The 20,664-nt window shown below is 45.9% G+C and overlaps 1 protein-coding gene across 2 annotated transcripts in view; it reads left to right on the top strand.

Annotated features, from left to right (window-relative positions):
• The window catches only part of BRF1 (BRF1 general transcription factor IIIB subunit), a 1,205,829-nt gene that overhangs the window by 217,942 nt on the left and 967,223 nt on the right, over window positions 1-20,664 (top strand). For both annotated transcript variants that reach the window (XM_086937923.1, XM_086937924.1), the window contains exon 2: window positions 8,232-8,312. In XM_086937923.1, coding sequence (XP_086794049.1) covers window positions 8,232-8,312 — 81 coding nt within the window. The remainder of the gene's footprint in view (window positions 1-8,231; window positions 8,313-20,664) is intronic.

Below are 20,664 nucleotides of genomic sequence, written 5' to 3'. Positions count from 1 at the left end.
CTGTCAAGTTAGGAATGTTCTCCAACTGTGTGTAACTTTGCCTCCACAATGCATTATGAAAAGCGCAAGTATCAAAGGTGGACACAACTACATATGTATTATGGCTCGAATTCCGAGGATCATTCTGAACAGACACAGTATTCAAGATAACTTTGATGTTCCATGCTCTCACTATACACACAAAACCTGCGAGGCACTTTACAAATCTAGTATACCAAATTATTCTCATATAAAACAAAATACTCAGCCTTCTCTAAACAATATCACAAAGATGTGTCACGTGCCAAGCAGAGCAGGAAAGCAAAAATAGTGTGTAAGCTTCTAATAAACCCATGCTAACTTAACAGGGTGTGAGTGAAAGCCTCAGCCCCACGGCACCCTTTCTTCATCAAAGCACGTGATATAAACGCGTGCCACTTAAACGCACACTCCAAGACTAAAAACCAGAGTCAAGTTCACATTTCCAAAAAAAAGCTATTCGTTCTTTGATAAAAAGCAGTAGCTAAAAAATAAAGAATACACAGAAAAATCAAATAGTCTTAATCCAACAGCGTGTAAGCACAGTATGTAGCAACAGCCTCCAACAGGAAGGCATTGTTCTCATCTGAAAACATTTCAGTCATCCAATTCAATAGTGAGAATGAACATACATGTTCCTCAACGACCGGAGCCTCTATCACCATCGGAGGAAAAACTCGGGTCATCTTCAATGTAACTGCGTGCCAAGAAGTCATGCGCCGCTGCAAAAACTTTCCAATGTCCCATTATTCCATGTGTTGCTGCTAAGGCCAAAATCCCGCCACCAGAACACAGCAAGTCATGAACCACTAAGGGGCTCATCAGCTGCTCATACTCCACGTTGGGAGACACCGTACCGCAAAGACACAAATCCAGGACCCAGTCGAAATCACAGCTCAGGCAATGGAACACAGATTGAACGCATGTGAAAAAGGAGAATCAAAATGATAATCCATAAGCTGCACTCAACGTTGCAAGAGGCAGCGCGCCATAGTAACTAAGCATTCGGTTGCGGACCAGCAACAACCGAGAAATATTGTAGTCTGCTGCAAGATGTCCATCCATTTTTAGGTAAACAAATTAATACAAGTACACTGCCAACTAATGTGACCATTTAGCACAATTCACCAAAGATGCTGCAAAACATGCAGTGAAAAAACACCAACAAGACACCAAATATACTTTCTACAGAAGTCACAAGACCAATTCTTATAATTTAAAAAAAGTAAGCGAACTCGAGAACGCATTAAAGATAGTCTAAATTAACTCCCTAAAATTCCACGGCACGTCTGTATTTAACAAAGCATACACTTCTGTGCGGGTGTTTGCTACATGAAGGACAAATGTTTCTCTAGCAGATGTAAGAGCAACCTCTTTTTGACACAATAGCGCTCTTATACGTCTCATTTGGTTGACTCTGCTTTCAAGGTCGAAATCGACAGCCAGATGGAAACATCCAGCTTCCCATGCAGAGTAGTTACAACTTTTTTTTTAACAAACCACACGCTCCGTTACCGTAATCATGTAAGCATTGCCTAACATAGCACAATAAGCCACACAGCTGAATCGCATCTCCAATAAGTGACCACTTCTAACTATTCTCATAGCGCTCCCTCTGCTCTGATTTGAGTGAGAGAGTGATCGCACCATAGTTTCTACTGCTAATCATTCTCAGCATACACTATGAATACGATAAAGCGTCGATAATTTTAACACCGGTCCTTGATGATATGCCCTGAATTTCGTAACGCGCCCTGCATCGCAAAATGCCACACAGGGCACGGAACGAAGCAGCATATTATTAACAACATAAGGCGATACATTATCGCCGCTTTTATCGACCGAAAACTGCTGATAAAGCGGCAATAATGGGCTTGATAATAGGCCCTTGTAAATTCCCATAGCAGCCCAGGTTCTGATGTTAACCTGGGCTGCTATGGAAATTCGCAAGGGCATATTATCAAGACCATGATCACCACTTTATCGGCAGTTTCCTGCCGATAAAAGCGGCGGGAATATATTGCCTTATGTTGTTGATAATGTGGCCCGAAATTCTGTTTATTAATTTAATTGTTTACCTACCTACAATCATCCAGATTCCGTTCTTTATCACCCCCCACCCTGCCCCTCTCCCGCTCCGCCTTTCTCACCGCAACTCCCTCCAAGGGCCACGTCTGGGCTTGATAATACGCCCTTGTTAATTCCCATAGAAGCCCATGTTAACACCAAAACATGGGCTTCTATGAGAATTAACAAAGGGCGTATTATCAAGACCATTTTCGCCGTTTGATCGTCAGTTTCCTGCCCATAAAACGTCGATAATTTTAACACCGGTCCTTCATAATATGCCCCTCAGTGCCATATTATCAGTAAAGGGCGTTACTTATTGCCGCTTTTATCGGCAAGAAACTGCCGATAAAGCGACGATAATGCGTTTGATAATAGGCCCTTGTAAATTCCCATAGCAGCCCAGTTCTAGTATTAACCTGGGCTTCTATTGCAATTCACAAGGATATATTATCAAGTCCATTCTCGCTGCTTTATCGGCAGTTTCCTGCCGATAAAAGCGACGATAATGTATCTCCTTTTGTTGATAATATGGACCATTGCTCTTTTTTTGACCAGTGAACTTAGTTGCATATTATCAAGGACCGGTGTTAAAATTATCGCCGCTTTATTAGCAAGAAACTGCTGATAAAACGGCGATTATGAGCTTCATAATAGGGCCTTGTTATTTCCCAAAGAACCCCATGATAGCACCAGAACATAGGCTTCTATAGGACTTAACAAGGACGTATTATCAAGCCCACCCACCCAAAATTAATAAAAAACTCCAGACAATGCAGGTACCCGGAGCTGGAAGGTCATTTTACAAATCACTGTCCCAGAAAGGTGGCGTTCCCCATGACGTGTACAGTGAGAGAGGAAGGGACAGCTCAAAACATATATATTTTTTTTTTTAAAGACCAGAGGGGTGCCGCTCCCCGAGACTACGGGGAGTAGGACCGTAACCCCCCGCATACTTCAAAATAAAACCAGAGAAGTGCCTTTCCCCAGTGCTTGGAGCACCTTACAAGCCCCCATTATGCAGAAAAATTGCCTCGTAATTTACCCCCCCCCCCCCGGGACCTAATGAATAAAACAGACTTATACTTTTTTTTCACCTTTTCCACCGCGTACAAGTACTGCACGAGTACCCCGCCATTTTTTTTTTTTTTTTTAAATAAAAATTAACCCTAAAGATTCATGTACCACCCACTGACCAAGACTATAGGCTCGGAATGTTTCTACCCTGCCCCCTTTCCTTATTTCTCAACTTTCTTTTACTGTTTTCTTGTGACTCTGCTCTTCCGACAAGCAACATGGCTGCCAATACTTCCTGGTTTGGAGTAATAACACCCAATCAGCATGCAGCTCCTGCTCGTAATTGTAGGTATTTACATACACGTACGCCGCGATTTTTCTTAAAAAAAAAAAATAGAGCCTAAACATCCATATACGACCCCCTAAGCAAGACTGCAGGGTCAGAATATCTCTACCCTACCCCCTTCCCTTATTTCTCAACTTTGTTTTACTGTTTTCTTGTGACTCTGTTCTAGCGAGGCACAAGATGGCCGCCAACACTTCCTGGTTTCGAGTGTTGACAGACGGTTCACAGCCAATCAGCATGCAGCTCGCGCTCGTAACTGAACGGATTTCAGTAAGCGTACTGAACTCCGACTCTAGATATCGCTATGATTTTACTTGCAATTTTCTCAAACTACTGAAGGGATTTACACTATTTAACAAAAAGCACAATCTTTGAACAGAACTCTACCTCTCTGCCAAATTTCGTGTAATTCCGTTCAGCCGTTCGGGCTGTAGCCCTGGCTAAAGGTCCATATGGAAAATTGCATGGGGAAAACACGTTTTGGGAACCCCCTTTTTTCTCGGCCCCCACTTGACGAATCACCCCTAAACTTTCAGGGAAGGAGCGGAACCGAGCAGGCCATTTTCTTGGAGAAATTCACGAAGATTAGTCCACCGGCGCCAAAGTTATTCCAAATAGAATGTTGTGGATTTCCTATGGAAACTAGGTCCTAACTATAACTACCTACTGGCGACCGCCAGTAGGTGTAATATATATATCATAGATTGACGCATAAATTATGCAAAAAAAGAAATAGCGTACCCTGGGTAGTTCTCAAGTTTAGGTGGAAAACAGCTGCTGTATAGAGCACCCTCAACACCAGCAACACTCAAAATGTGCTCACCTCAAATCGCTCTTCTTTTCTATCAAAGTCTTTAAGCATAGGATTAGCACAGTGCCATCCACACCGAGATAGAAAGTGACAAAGTCTTTTGCCATTTCTACAGCAAAGTTTGTAAGCATAGGATTATCACAGTGCTATCCAGTCAGAGCTGTAAAGTGGCAAAAGCCTATTACCATTCCAGGCACAGTATTACAGCTTTGAATTGGTAAAATACCAACCAAAGTTGGCTTGGTTGGTATTTTACCAATTCAAACTAAATAGGAAATTTTTAGTGGAAGCATAACTGATGAGGTGAAACCGGCTCAGAGGCTATCCTGGGTTCTTCTCATGAGATAACCGCTCCTCGTAGTGAGCTGCAACGGACTTTAATGACCATACACAAATCTTACAAGCCCCACCTATCCATTGCCAAAAAAAAGACAGGATTTGGAGGAGGAATGTCAAAGGCTTTCTTGAAGACTAGAAGTCTTGTTAATGAGAGAATGGATGTCAGGAGACTTATTTCCCAACCCTTCTATTTGCAGGTCTCGTGCAGGCTTTTACACTTTTATTTTAGAAAAAGATAGTTCGCTCAAGATTATCCTTGTGGAGCTGAATGTAAGAGTCCAAGCTGAATCTTGTTTCTCCCGTTCTTTTCTCTCACTGAATCTTTACAACCAGGCAGTGAAGATACCTTCTCTCTTGTGATTGCTCACCTACAGGAGGGACATTTGGGGAGCCATTTGCACATTTCTCAAATGATATAATATGCATTCATTGTTTGAATGTTTGCTTACAGACCGACTGTGAACAAGCAATTCTTGAACTGCCCTAAATGTAGATCTTGGATCGGTGTTGCTTGTTGCTTTCTAGGAGATAACCCCTCTTAACTGGGCAGATAAGATCCTGTTTGCTTGCCCCTTTGTCAGTCATTCCCAGAGTTGTTCGCAAGTTTACATGTAGTAGCTCTTGTCAGTCCTTTGATGACTGGTGCATGTCAGCCCTCAAGCCTCCTCTTCTGGCAACAGGCAGTGTCCTTTATATGGGTTGTTAAAGGTAATCCCTTGCACAAAATTGCAGTCCACACCCACCCCTAAACATGTTTAGATTGAAAGCTTGGTCTTTAAAACTGTCGATCGCACTAAAAACATGCTGTTTTGGTGTTGAGAACAACAACAAAGCATGTTACCCGTGCTCCCTTTTTAGGTCTCGCCTGGCGAAAGTAGTGCATGCGCTGCTCTCGCCAGAGAGTACCTTTTGCAATCGATTCTCCCAAAGCCTTGCATGCAAGCGCAGGGATGGACAAAGATGGCTGCTCTCGCCATTTGTCCAAACCTAACGGCATGTGCGTGCATGTGAGGACAGTTGACAGTCCGCCGCTATGCAAACATGGCGTGCTTTCACTTTAGGACTAAGGTCGGATGGATGCACAGCTTTGAATTTTGGAAGGTGAGTATATAGTTTTAGGTGATGTTGATTTCAATTTTAAGGTGCTCCGCAAGGTGACGTCGAGGGCCCAACGGCGTCAAACACAATGCTCAAAAAGTGAGGCTAGAGAGTCTCTAGTCTCATCCCTTGCCGGCACACATATTGTCGTCTTTCCTAGGTAACAAAAGACTTCCACTCAATGTATTTTCGTTTACGTTTCTTTGTTTCATTGCGATTTACACTCCAGTTTTTCAAAATTGTATCTTATATCTTCAAGAACATTATGAAATATATTTCTTTCAGGCATTCCTGAAGACAAACACCAAAGCAGAACTCCGTTTCATCTTACTCCAGTGTCGATTCCCTGATGAAGGGCATGATGTAAATGCCCGAAATGCATTGGACACACGATAAAGACTTTGCCTGAAAGAAATATATTTCATAGTGCTTTCACTTTAAACACAGTTTAAACACGCTGAAGGAGCAGGCACAGCATGGCTGCTGTCCCCCACGGCCGGATGTAAAGCGCCCTGAATAGAGGGGTTCAATAGCTCCAAAGATTACCCCCCCCCCCCCCCTCGGCAAGGTGTGCCTCGAACGAGATAACGAGATAATGAGGATAACGTGGATGATTTATATCACGATTCGCATTATTAACCACGTTATTAGTATCACAACTACTTTAATTTACTATGGGTTGCGTTTACCATTACAAATCTTCATCTTACTATACTGCTCCCATTAAGAATTATAATCCATAATAAAGCAATTAGACTTTTTTTCACTCGTGTAACAGCAGGTGGGTCTACATACCCAGTGCCAGGTAATTGGGGTATTTGTGATTAGGTGCGTCTTTCGATTCTACGTGGATTAAATTAACTTTCACACTAAAAATTTTTTTTTTTAATAAAGCTTTAAATGTTATGAAGAATATTTTATTTGAAGATTTTTCAGTCTCAATAATGCATGCTCAGTCTAAAACATCAAACAGTAAAAGCCCTTCTTCTCCAGGAAGACGACTTTACCAGTGACACACCCAGCGTTTTGCACTTTCTACCTCCGGACAGCCAAACAAAATCCACCCAACAAAAACAAAAAAATTCCATCTTTAGAATGAATGCCTTGAAGACTTTGGTCGTCTGTCTGAATTTGTGACAACAGCTACGCGATTTCTCTGCGAAGAACCCAATGTTTTCTGTTGTGCAGCTTTCTGCTTCAGGGTTGATCCTGAACTGTGAGGTGATCGGCAGGGGTGCTCTGTGAGGCGCCCTTATGCAAAAAAGCCACATAAAATAAATGCAGCTTACCAACTCTACCAAGTCACATATTCTAACTCTGCTAATGTGTCCTATCCTTACCATTTTCCACTTCGAGGACAATGCTGGTGAATTCAAAATGCCCCAAAATGAAATCTGCCCCCTCAGTCTGAGTGCACTCCCATACATTCACAGGCAAACACACGAACAATAACATGCGAGCAATAGGTCTCGCCTTTGGGACCTTATAAGTATTTAGTTATGCAGCAGGTCCCAAAGTTGAAACCTATTGGTTATGCCAATGCTTGTTTTAGTTGTTTAATTTCTTCTAGCTGGATGACTCTTTTGAGTTTTTATACTGATAGCTCATACTCTAATCACATGCCTTGGGCCCCACTGCTTTTATACAGTTTCTAGTACTTTACCCTTCATGGCATTATTCGTATGTATTATCTGATCTAGTTTCTTGTTAGAGATGCTGAAGTTATCACATGAGAGAATACGATTTGTTTATACCATACTGGGCACATCCTCAAAAAGTGCATTCAGCCATATACAAGCTTTGCACTGCTATAATAACTGTATAGTCTAGCATGCTTTCTATGTGTGCAATGGTCAGAACCATTAGGGAGTTGGGTGGGTACAGGAGAGGCTAATAACGGATACGATTGGGGAGAGGATGTGGTCCCTCATCTAAACCGCCGACTTTGGTGCTGAAAACCAGGGTTCGAGCCTCGGGGTCGCGTCCACATCCTGTGATTCTGGGCAAATCACTTAATCTCCCCGTGCCTGAATGTGTAATGTAAATACTGTGCTCGTGTGAAGCGCTCCAATACCTTCGGGTCGAGTTCGAGCTATATAAATATGCAAAAAAAAATGAAATAACAGTTGTGTGTTTGGGGAGTAAGGTGCACACGGTGATATGGAGTGTAGAATGCAAAAGTGTGCTCCTTCTGTAGCAAGGTTTTTGTGTGCTTGACAAGCGTGATCTCGTTTTATCTATGTTGCTTGCAATTGGTGCCCTAGGATGGTAAACCAGTTATATTCTCTTCGGTTAGTATCCAAGGACATTGCACGCGAAGCAGGCCTGAATACGGGGGAGGGTGTTCAGATTTTCATTGTTGACTAATATGTATCTAATTCATTATTCTATACTACTTTATATACTACTGCACTGGACAACCTGCAAGCCCTACTTTCAGGTGTTTTTTTTAAACCTAAATTGAGGTTTGCATAAATAGATCTTTTTGGAGTTTTGATCTTTTATTTAAAACGCTTGTTCTCCTTTCTTTTGCAGGTGCAGGCAAAGCTCCATCACTGGGAGGAGGATTCCATACAAATTTGGGAAAGGAGTCCCGAGCACTGACACTCCAGAATGGTACGTCAAATTCCTATTTAAACTTTTTGTTTCTAGTTTTGGGTAGTTCATTAATTAACGCAATTCTGATGTCATTGTTTGAAGTCGTGATATAACAGTTATTGATTGGGAACGGCTTTCAATTTTCTGTGTTAAATGCACCAGTTAATTCCACAAAGTGTTTTTCTCTATTAGAGCTTCAAGTCTATTCCTTCCTTGAATAGCTTTTCTCAGAGGGATGTTGTAAAAGTGGGTTTGTCAGTGACCTCTGATTTCAGTGTGGGAGTTTTCTTTCCTGGCCTTTGATGCGTCTTTCTCTTCCCCCAGTTCTGACCCATTTCACGTTCTCCTTTCCGCTTCCCACCCACTCGGTTTTATTTGAATGAAAGCATTGCGTCAGCTGCGTTGTCTTGGTTAGGAGGATAATCGTGTGCTGTTCTTTCTCTTGCAGCCGCGGCGGTGCTTAATGGAATAGTACTGTATTATGTCTCCTGAGTCATGTTGCATCATAAAATGTCGCTGACTTGCGTTAGGTCTGCCAGCCTTCTACACACGGTGACTCACAAGCTCCTTTTCACACACTGAACTCGATGTCCACCTTAATCACTTTTCTTGTTTTGGAACCTGGAGCGGCTCAATTTTTTTAATGTGTTTTATTCAGAACAATTGGAGAACTGAAATTCAGAGTTGTTTAAGCCTAGGAGATTTTCTGAATGTAAGATGCTTTCATTCGAATTAGAGCTGTGTTTTAAATTGCTTTTGAAGCTAAGAAAGGCCACTGAGTCAGTGACAGTAACAGTGCCATTTTGGAATATTTATGTGCGTTTATTTGGGTATGGTTCTAGCTTTGACTTGGCGATTGTCTCATGGCTTACGTGCTAATTAAAGCAGGCTCGAGAGTATAAGTTAAGTCTTCCATCATCTTTTAGTCCTGACATTTCAACCCAAACATGCTTTGTTCTTTAGGGCAGTGGTACTTAAGCTTTTGGCATTGGCGGACCCCATAAGAAACACAATAAGGAGCCAGGGACCCTCAACCCATTACTACATTTTGAGCCTCACCAACAACGCACATGAAATACACAAATACACACTATTTGAACTCAACACATTTACTTTCCTCTGCAAGTGCTTGTTTAACTATGAGTGACTATGCACTGGTGAAGATCCAGGTCGTATTCTCAAATCAGTAGGTATTACTATGAAATCAGAGCTCTCAGCAGATGTTGTGGGACAGCAGTAGCTGCTGAATTGACTTTGGCCTTGGACAAACATAATCTGTGCTCCTCCAAACGATGCCATCGATAGTGAGCATTGCCGCAGAGGTAAAGTGTCACCCTCATTAGCATTGGGCCACACCTTCATGCCGAGTGAATGCCTCCTGAAGATAGCACCAGCACGCCTTCTGTAATACAGTGCCTCTTAAGGGGGGGGGGGGGGGGGGGGCGGGGGCGGGGGGGGGGGGGCCTAGGGCACAGAAAAGAGACACACACAACTGTTAGTAATATGACTCCAGTTGACTATTATGCCAGAATGCATGCCACCTGTTGGCTAGTTGAACTCCGGCTGTGAAAGTATTTCAGCTCTCCTGAAAAGTGCAAATATGCCCTCTTTCATACAGGGCTTGGAATTCAAAGATAAACCAATTGGTTTGATTTTGGTCAATTGTTATCCGAATGCTCAAAGGAAAGCAATGACAGAGTTGGTAAGCCACTTCCTTAAAAGCCTCTGGAACTTTTTTCAGACCATCCGTGCCATAAATTTGTAATTACTGGAGATTTCAAAATCGGAGGTCTGGAGGAGACCACCGTAGGAATCCCAGATCAAGTGTAGGATCTGCAATCAATGGTTTTATGAATCTTCACAATCTAGTATCTGCCCAGAGAGAGTCTGAAGCTAGAAATAAGGAGCAGGTATTCCCCCAATCTTGGCTGCTCGACTGGATCATTTTTGATATATCAGTCAGACCAGAAAGTGACCACAATCCATTGAAGTGCACTCTGAACCTTGCAGTCCAACTTGCAGACAAAATCGTCAAGGTGGGCACCTCAGCTAAAGACGAGAAATTGAAATTAGTAATAATAATTAAATGGCAGTCTGTTCATAGACCTATGGTCAGCACCTGGTTAGAGGCATTAGAGCTTAGAGTAAGATCAATGCAACCAGAATGCGTCCTACAGGAGTGGGGAAGTTACATGGAGGATTTACGAAAGCATTTACTTTGAACAGAAGTGGAACCCCAAATTCCAACAGGTTGGAAAGAAACTAGTGAAGCCTAGCCCTTTTTGCAAGGCAGTCATCCTTTCCAAAACATACCCTCGCAAAGCTCAGCGTGTTCATCGACTTAATCCATCAAAATCTTCAGCTGCTACAGTAAAACTAGTCAGAAAGTCACAAAAAGAACAGTTTGGGAGCATCAGAAGGAGAGACATGACAAAGGATGGACCACAGTCTTCAAGCTATTAATAGAATCTAACCAGGCTCGCGTTTGGGCCCATAAATAACAAATTAAAATATAGCAATGAGTCCAGGGAGAATGGAGTCTCTGAAGCAGCATGGGTACAGCACATTGTTGAGTTGTACATGGACCAGTTTGTCAACATACAAGGGGTTGGGCAGTTCATAGCTACAGAACCAACTACTAAGACAAATCCAGGGGCAATTGAGCCAAGACCACAATATCAAACTAACCTGTTCCATGGGCAGGAAAACCTTGAGGAGGAGAGGCAGATATTTTTGGGTAGTCTAACAAACAAGCAGAAGGTGGCACAATTATTTAAACAACTGAAATCAGACCGCGTCCCAGACCCGAACTGCCATTTAGCTAGCACGTAAGTTGGGCCAGCGTGCTGTCTGTCCTTTACAACCATTCTTTTCAAAACACTGTTATCCCTGAGGTCTGCAGAGGATCCATTTTATGTCCCATATTTAAGTGTGGAGACTGAACGCTAGCTGCAAACTTCAGATTGGTCGCCTTACTTGAGTTTAAGGCAAAAGCAAATGCCTGAATTTTGCTAGAACATTTAGAAGCATGGATACCCGAGGAGTATATTCTGCCATTTTTTCAATCCGGATTTAGGACTGTGGCATCTACTGTAGATAATATTCAAGCTTTATCAGTCCTCTGGTATCGCGTCCTACAGAAGAACAGTCCACCTCTTTTGTGATGCTTTACAGACTAAGTGCATCTTTTGACAGGGTGGATAGGGCCACTCTCTGGAGGAAGCTCAATGCCAGGGGCATACCAACAAATCTTTTAAGAGCTATCATCTCTCTACATACTGAGACATGAGTCCGGATCAAAACCGGTCCAACCACGTTAACACTAAAAGCCGATACAAACCAAGGGCTAAAACAGGGCTGTATTTTGGCTTCTAAGCTGTTCAACTTGTACACAGCTGATATAGGGAAGGTACTGGACACCTGAGTTTGGTCCCCCAATGTAAAGTTCAGTTTCTCTGCAAATAATTCAATACGCTGATGACATAGTGGTCATGGATCACACTAAATTGGGCCTGCAAAAAGCCCTGGACACCTTAAGGAGATTTAATATAGCCAATCCTCTGCAGGTGAACCAGGCCAAAACTTAAGTTTTGATATCTGGCAGCTATTGATGTAAGAAGACGGCTACTTGGCGTTTGGACGGCAAGACCATCTCTACTTCGTGGCATTACAAGTATTTGGGTGTATGGTTCAGTGAAAGCCGCTCTATCGCCGTATCCAATTATCTTAAAAAGAAGGCAGCAGCTATTACCTATGGGATTGGCCAATTAAATTGCTTACTAAGCAGTGTCTCTGCGACCCCTATTTGAAAGGTAATGAAAGCAACATAAACCCCAGTCCTACAGTACGGTCACTTTGCTTATCCTGGTGGACTGGATGCTGCCTGGGAACTGTCATAGCGGAGCTTATAAAGTATTTCAGCAACCGCGTTACGCTCGATGCTCCAGATTCAGACTAAAGTTTGGGCTAGTAACTTAATGTACAGAATGCATGGCATCCATATTAAAATATTACATCAAGTGCATGACTGCTCCTAAGCACTCCATAAAATGCCTTCTGAAACTGTCTATGAAAATCCTGAAAACACATGGTCCACTCAATTAAATAAAGCAATCCTGATATTCAAGGTGGAACACATCTGCAGTTCCATTGACACCAACAGCTCCTCCCATTCAAGCCATTTACATCAGTGTGTCAAATTCATAGGCTCCGAACGAAAATCCCACCATATATCCGTTCTTTAGCTTGACATTTAGGCATCCATACCAAAGGGCTTCCCATATCTAGAGCACTCTAAGCATCATATCTCCAAGCCGACCCCTTATAAGCATTAATCCGTATCATGAGCCCTATAGGTACACATTTCACAACGCTACCTAATTTCCCCTAATCTATATTCCAAACCGAGATAATAGCAAATATTTAGAACCCTTAATTAGCTATCCTCATTAGCATTCCACAATCTGTGCCCTTGCTTTCCATAGCTGCCGCAGTCTTATAGCATCCTTTTTCTTTAACGCCCCATAAGGAATCCACAAGAGCCACTACCCAACCACACCCCCAAGCCATCTAGTCTTTTCTGTGTTTCAGGTATACTTTCCATATGAAGGGGATCTCTTACTGGATGGCGACGACCACACGTTCTGAATAGTTGAGTGGTGATGTAGTTTTATTTTTACTTTCCTTAAACTGTCTTAAGTATTTGTTCACGTAGACTTGGAGTTGATCAAGTGGTATTTGTACCACTGCAGTTTAATTGAAGGAAGCCCTGTAAGTATGTAATTTCCTAAGGGCTTTACAACTACCATCCTAATACTTTTAAATGAAGATACCATAAGCCGTGCCAAATACATTATATTTGGGTCTGATTTAAAAAGCTCTTCTAGGTTCACACGCATTTTTAAGAACTATATTTGCGTCCTTCCACAGATTTACAGGACACCAATAAAAAATGCTCCGAGAAAGTTTTGACATAACAAAAATGTCAGAACAAAACTGAATGTGCACTATCAAACGACTTTGTATTAACAGGAAGAGATAATAGAGCTCTTAATTCAACATGTAATTTGTGAGCTTTTCAGTCAGTTCCCATATCGCTGTGTTTCTATGCTCACTGTACTGCATGCATGACTATAGTACCTCTACAAATGGCAAACATACATCAACTCTACTGCAAACAAAAAAATAAGTAATAAACAATATTGTTTACAACGCCAATAGCTCTAACTTTAACAAATGTGAGACCAATTGTATTGAAAATGCTTGTTTAGAGAATAAGAAGGCTTAGGATTCGTGCAAGAGAAAGAGGACTGCCCTCTAGACAGAGTTGTGAATGAATTCCTGCTGTTCTGCTGCACTGAAAACCTGTCGTTTTGTTGGTTCTTCTAAATTATTTTCAGGTTATGTGAGAGTAGCAAGGCCTGAGAAAATGAATTAAGAATGGGAACTGCGTTTTTTTCCCATGAACAAATAGTTTGCTCTGAGTTGAGGTTAAGGACTTTTCTTGAGTCCACTGGGAGGATGGGCTAAAGTTGCAAAAAGATGAAGTGGATGCTTGTTACCGAATTAGACAGCCTCAAACTTTAAGGATAACCATCTTTAGATGACACCTATCACACACTGTGCTGTATGCTTTAATTGCGTCCCTTGACATTTGCCACTCTGCTAATTTCAGTGAGTGAGGCTGTTAGCTTTAAAAATATTGTACACCAAAAAATTGCAACTTGAAAAAATACTGTAAACTATTGTTCAGCTTTACATACCATTTTCTGAAAAAAACATCATTTAGTAAAAATGATTGAAAGCATGCCAATATATAAAAAAGAAAAGAACTAATAGAGAATAAGTGTGAAGCCATTATAAGCAACTTGAGAATAAATTGACATCGCATGTTTTACAGATGTATGTCAAGAATTCTATGTCAGGACCGGAGGCTTCAGATTATGCTTTTCTCTCTTCGCTGTTTATTAACATCACATCGCACAGCAGCCAGAAAAGCATCAAAACGTGAAAAATTTTGTAGTATTCCCAACATAGGAATCTCAGAAAACATTGTAATAACATCGTTTAATAACTACAAATCCCATGAGATGAACATTTAGGCAGTCCTTCTTTAGTGTCCATAAACCCCAATTTAAGGCGTCCAACCAACGAACTCCTCCTCTTTCTTCGCTGCTTCGCAGCCAGTTAAGTGCTATTATCCCTCTCTTGCACTTTTGTGTTTGTTGAGGTTTTTTTGTGTTTTCTTCTATTCTATTGCATTGAGTATTGCTTTGGGGGGCCTGTGGGGTTTTTCTTCCCTTTCAGAGCCCCTTCCATCGCGGGGACGCCTTCGCCCCTTACGCGATGTCCCCGTGTATTCCGCGGTGCTGAGTCACCGCTAGAGGGCGCCGTCGCGTCTCGCCTGCCCGCGCGCAGTTTTCGTCTCATTGATTGGAGCTGCGCTGGGGAGTCGACATCGCAAGTGCCCTGCTGCCGCCTAACCCTGACGCCCTCTTGGGTTGTACTGTCCCGTTTTGAACGCCCCGGTGGGGTCTGTATTGTGGTTGTACCCACGTTGAAGCCTGCGGGCGATTTCAGCACCTTTTTCTGCAACAGCTTCCGCTGGGGTGTTCCCCGCTTGAGCGCGCTGGGAGGCGGTGCGGCCCGGTCTCTGGAGAGAGGGTCGGCGCGCTGTAAAGGCTGGTGCTGCCTTTTAATTGTCCGGTTCCACCGGCCCACAACTTTTGCCAACCTTCGGTCGGCCCACACGTGGCAGTCTGTGTACGCCATCGGAACCCTCAGTTTCACTTTCGTTTCTACTGCGTAGCGCCATGGCTGAGGGGTACTACGTCGAGGAGGAGTCCCACCAGTACCTCCAGGACGACGAGTTTTATGCAGCTGTGGACCAGTTGATTTATCGGTGTGTACAGGAAATCGTTGGGCCTATGGAGGACAGACTTTCAGCCCGCATTGTCCAGGAATGTGCCAAGTTGGCGCCGACCCCGGGGGGATTCCCGGCCACCGATCCTGGCCAGCCTCCGGCGGCCAAGAAGTCTCGTGGGGACCCAGTGGTTCGCAGGGTGTGGATAAGGATGCTTTCGAGCGCCTACGCGACGCTTTTATGGCTAAAGCGTCTGGGTCGACTCCCGAGGCGCCTCCGCCTAACACACCTTCTGCACCGGCGAACGTCGTCCCGACCTCCCCGGGGGGGGGGGGCTTCCCCCGTGGATACCGACGACGACGATGGGGACTCCGTGCGGTCATGGCGACCGTCGTCCAATTCGACGGAGTTGCCCAAGGACACCTCGGGCATGCTGGACCCGGACGAGATCATGGACCCGCGGTCAGCCGCCTGGGCGCCTGGCGATAAGGTGGCGCAGTTTGTGGCGGGCCGCCTCCGCAAGCCCTTGGAAAAGGAGGCGCGCAGCTGTCTGAGGGGCGAATGCCCTCGCCCGACTTTGGAGGGGAAGGTGGCCATGACGCCGGAACTTGATGGGAAAATGGCCACCTTCATGGCGAAGTTCGTCAAGGACCCCCGGAAGGGGATCGACCGTTCCTGGCGCTCCTGCCAGGACAAGCTCTTGGACACCATTGGCCCCCTCACCAAGATTCTCGATATGGCCGAAGAAGCCAAGGTGTCTGGCAGCGCCATTTGCCCGGAAGTATTGTCCAATTGGGCGCAGCGGGCGGTTGTCTTCTTGGGGAATGCCAACTGTGCCCTGTCGACCGAGCGGCGTCGGTCGCTACTGATAAAATTGGATCCCAAATTGGGCGATTTGGCTTTGTCGGAAGCTGGCGCTGTCGCCCAAGGAGGACTCTTTGGCGACCCATTCATCAAGGAGCTGGGGAAGTTTGTTTCCACCTTCACCTCCCTGGATAAGGCCCAGTCGACCATCAAGCGGGTTTTCAACCAGCGTTTTTCCCGGGGGGCTGTTCGTGGTAGGGGCCTCACGACCGGCCGCGGTGGTCAGCAACAGCCCGGAAAAGGGCATGGCTCCGGCAGAGGAGGCTACAACTCCAACGCGAATTATAACAACTTCTACCCCACCAGAGGACAACGTTTCAGGGGACGCGGAAACTTCCGGAACGATTCCGGCGACAACAGTTCTCACGGTGAGTGTTATCCCTGCAGATCAAGTGGTTATTGGGGGGAGGTTGGCGTGTTTCCCCCAAGCGTGGGAGGCTCTTACATCGGACGCATGGGTCCTTCAAACCGTGCGGGGATTCCGCATAGAATTTTACGACCAGCCATGCCAGGCGGTGCCGCCCCGGCCTATAATGTTTTCCCAATCGGACGCGCTCTTGATCGACGAAGAAGTCTCGGCGCTTCTGCGCAAGGGGGCTATTTGTCGAACAACGCGCCACCCCCGGGGTTTCCTGAGCAATATTTTTCTTGTGGAAAAGGTGGACGGGGGCAGACGACCAGTCATCAACCTCAGGGAGTTCAATGGCTGGGTGGTATACAACCACTTCAAGATGGAGGGCATCCATCTTTTGAGGGACGTTTTGCTCCCGAACGACTGGATGGTCCGTCTGGACCTCAAGGATGCGTATCTGGTGGTTCCGATTTACCCCCCGCATCGTCGTTTCCTTCAGTTCTGCTGGAAGGACATGGTGTACGAGTTCAAGGCCCTTCCGTTCGGTCTTTCCTCGGTGCTTTACAAAGATTCTGCACCCGGCCATAGAAACCCTGCGGGGTCAGGGGATTCGGCTTATCGTCTATCTGGACGACATCTTGCTGTTGGGCCAGGACCCGAGCAAGTTGGCCGCCCATCTGTCTCAGACGATCTCCCTGTTGCAAGGTCTGGGGTTTATTGTCAACAGGGAGAAGTCTGTTTTCACCCCCGCCCAGCAAATGGTGTTTCTGGGCTTTGTGGTGGACTCGGTGAAATCGACTCTCAGTTTGCCGTCCAGAAAGATGGCCAAGATAAAGCATCTGCTTCGGCAAACTATCTCCAAGTCACACACCTCCCTCCGGCAGGTGGCCAGAGTAGTAGGCCTTCTCTCATCGTCCATTCAGGCGATATTCCCGGGCCCTCTTCATTATCGGGCCCTTCAGCGGCTAAAAGCGCACCATTTGCGCAGGGGGCTTTCCTACGACCACTTGATTCCCCTGTCGGCGGAGGTCAAAGAAGAAATGTCTTGGTGGCTAGCCCCCATGGAGGCGTGGAACGGCCGCGCGATTTTCGGGTCCGTTCCAGACCTAGTGATAGAGTCAGACGCCAGCAGGTCTGGCTGGGGCGCCCGCTGCGGGGATTTCTCCACAGGCGGCGCTTGGTCGTCAGACGAACAGCGCCTTCACATCATCTGCTTGGAACTTCTAGCAGGCTCGTTTGCCGTCCGTTGCTGGACGAGGGACTCAGTGAAATCATGTGTCCTTCTACGGATGGACAATGTCTCAGCGGTCCGGTATGTGAACCACTTGGGGGGTCCACGGTCAAGAGCCCTCGCGGACCTGGCGAAAGACTTTTGGGATTATTGTCTCGCTCATCAAGTCTCGGTTCAGGCGGAATACCTGCCGGGTCAAGCCAATCAGGTGGCGGATTGGCACTCGCGGTATCTCCGAGACTCCAGTCTGTGGAAGCTGGATGCTCAGGTGTTCCGCTGGCTGGCGGCGTGCTGGGGTCCGTTTTCCATGGACCTTTTTGCGTCCCGTCTGGACTTCCAGCTTCCGAGGTTCTTCAGCTGGAGACCGGATCCCTTGGCGGAAGCGACGGATGCGTTCCTCCAAGACTGGAGTCAGGAACGACCGTATGCTTTTCCGCCCTTCTCAATGATAGTACGGGCCGCGGCCTAGATCCGCCGTCAGATGGCGGACGTGGTGATGGTGACGCCCGTTTGGAGGTCGCAAGTGTGGTTTCCAGTTCTTCTGGAACTTTCCTGGGATTCTCCAATCCTACTCCCCCGGCTTCCTCGTCTTCTCCTCAATCCAGACGGGGTCCCTCACCATCTCCTCCAGGGTTCTCTCCGCCTCATGGCATGGAGGCTTTCAGGAGACGTTGGCCGCTCCCTGGCCTTTCGAACTCAGCTCAGCACTTTTTGTCCAAGGCCTGGGCAGGCAGCACTGCCAAGAGGTATGGATCAGCTTGGACCAGGTGGGTTCGTTGGTGTCTTCGACGGGGTTTGGATCCCATGGCCGCAGGCCTCGTTCCTATCCTGAATTTTCTTGCAGAACTCTCTACCGCCGGATTGGCATACCGGACGATTAATACGATACGCTCTGCCATTGCGGCAGCTCATGTGCAGATAGATGGAGCAGCAGTTGGGGAACATCCCCTGGTATGTCGACTCCTTAGAGGAGTGCGTCTGGCTTTACCGCCGGAACCACGGTATTCCGTCCTGTGGGATGTTAACGTGGTGTTGAACCTTTTTCTTTCCTGGCAGCCTAACAAGTACCTTTCCTTAAAAGAACTGTCAGCTAAACTGGCGATGCTCTTGTGCTTAGTATCTTGTCGCAGAGTGTCTGATGTGCGTGCCCTGGATGTCACGGCGAGAGCGTTCTCCCCGGACGGGGTGACCTTTACCGTGGGTCGACGCACGAAATCGGCTACGAGGTCTATTTCCTATCCGGCATTTGCAGATGCCCCCAAGTTGTGTGTGGTACAGTGTTTGAAAACGTATGAGGATGTTACAACGGAACTTCGCCCTCCGGGCGAACGGCAGTTGCTGATTGCGCTGCGCAAACCGCACAAGGCTGTCTCTTCCCCCACTATAGCCCGGTGGGTGCGTTGGGTGATGCAGGAAGCTGGTATTGATACGAGGCAGTTCGGAGCTCACTCGGCAAGAGGGGCCATGGCCTCCAAATCTTTTGCCCTTGGGGCACGCTTAGAGGACCTCATGCGCGCTGCAGATTGGTCTTCGGATTCCACCTTCAAAAGGTTCTATTTTAAGCCAGTGGTGGATATTGCTAGTTTGGTGGTGAGTAAGTTTTAAACAAGCATATTCTGAAGCCTCCGGTCCTGACATAGAATCGAAATTTGCCTAGTGTAGTAACGGTAAGTTTCAATTCTATTAAGGACACGGAGGCGAGGATTATCCCACCCATGCCTCCTGCGGAGATCCCGCCCATACTGGAGTAAGTAATCCGTTTTCCGACTTGCAGTTGGTCACTGTTTTCTTGGAGTACATGTCGATGACTTGCTAATCTTTGTTGCTTTACCTTCATGCTTAGCGGTATGGCTTGGCTCACGCTGTTCTTTTTTCCGCCAGGGAATGATGGTGCGAAAAGAGATGCCTGAGACTTTGGCCTGACTCGCCACGAAGAAAGAGGAGGAGTTCGTTGGTTGGACGCCTTATATTGGGGTTTATGGCCACTAAAGAAGGACTGCCTAAATGTTCATCTCATGGGATTTGTAGTTATTAAACGATGTTATTACAATGTTTTCTGAGATTCCTATGTTGGGAATACTACAAAATTTTTCACGTTTTGATGCTTTTCTGGCTGCTGTGCGATGTGATGTTAATAAACAGCGAAGAGAGAAAAGCATAATCCTCGCCTCCGTGTCCTTAATAGAATTGAAACTTACCGTTACTACACTAGGCAAATTTCGATTCCTAGCGTTTAGTGAAGTAGGCCTGGAAACAGGTCTACTTCAGACTAATGCGAATTCCGTTTTCACATTAGCAAATACGCAGACTTGTATCTGCTTATGTGAGAATCAGCTGTGATTACAAATTTGCTTCTCCCTTTTTAGGTCTCGGCCTGATCCAGCGCATGCGCTGGTCTCGGCCGAGACATTTAGTAGCTAAGAGAAATGCTACTTTGCCAGCGATCAGCTTGCTAGAACGTGCACAAGCGCGCGCACGCATGCGCGTAATAGCAAGCTGGTGGCACTTTTTCCTGGCGTAGGCGTACTAGTGTCACCACTCGCTGCACCACTCGCACTCCCCAGTCCCCCTGGGGCACAAGCAGGCATCCACTTCGGCCTGCTGCTCACAAGCGCGCCCACTTGAACATCCCACCCGTCCTCCATTCACAATTCGTAGATCACCTTGCCACTGATTTAATACTGCTTCAGGCATAGCACTGCACAGCCCGAAGCACAGGGATTGACCATTCATTTCCTTGCTGTCCCCATTAATTCTTCTTGGATTCCACCCATTTCATTACGTGGGTGAGTCAATAATCGCACCCCATCCTCCCTCAAGATAGGCAAAGGGCAGGGTTGGAGGACAATACCGTCCTTTCCTTTCTAGGTAATGTCAAGCACCTTTTAAGACCGGTGCCTGCGTGCTTTGGGTGGACACATCGTACATTCTTGGTTAAAGTGTTTACAATGGTGGTCCTGTGCGCTGATTCCAGTCATCTCTGTGGGTGCCGCGATGCTGGTTTTAAATGCAGAAGAGAGTTGAGACAAAACTCTGCCCTCCATGTTGAACTTAGAGCCGC

This window comes from Lissotriton vulgaris, chromosome 9 (assembly GCF_964263255.1).
Source record: "Lissotriton vulgaris chromosome 9, aLisVul1.2, whole genome shotgun sequence".
In the NCBI taxonomy this organism is placed as follows: domain Eukaryota; kingdom Metazoa; phylum Chordata; class Amphibia; order Caudata; family Salamandridae; genus Lissotriton; species Lissotriton vulgaris.
Note: the sequence above shows the minus strand (reverse complement) of the source record. Positions and strands in the feature narration are given on the sequence as shown.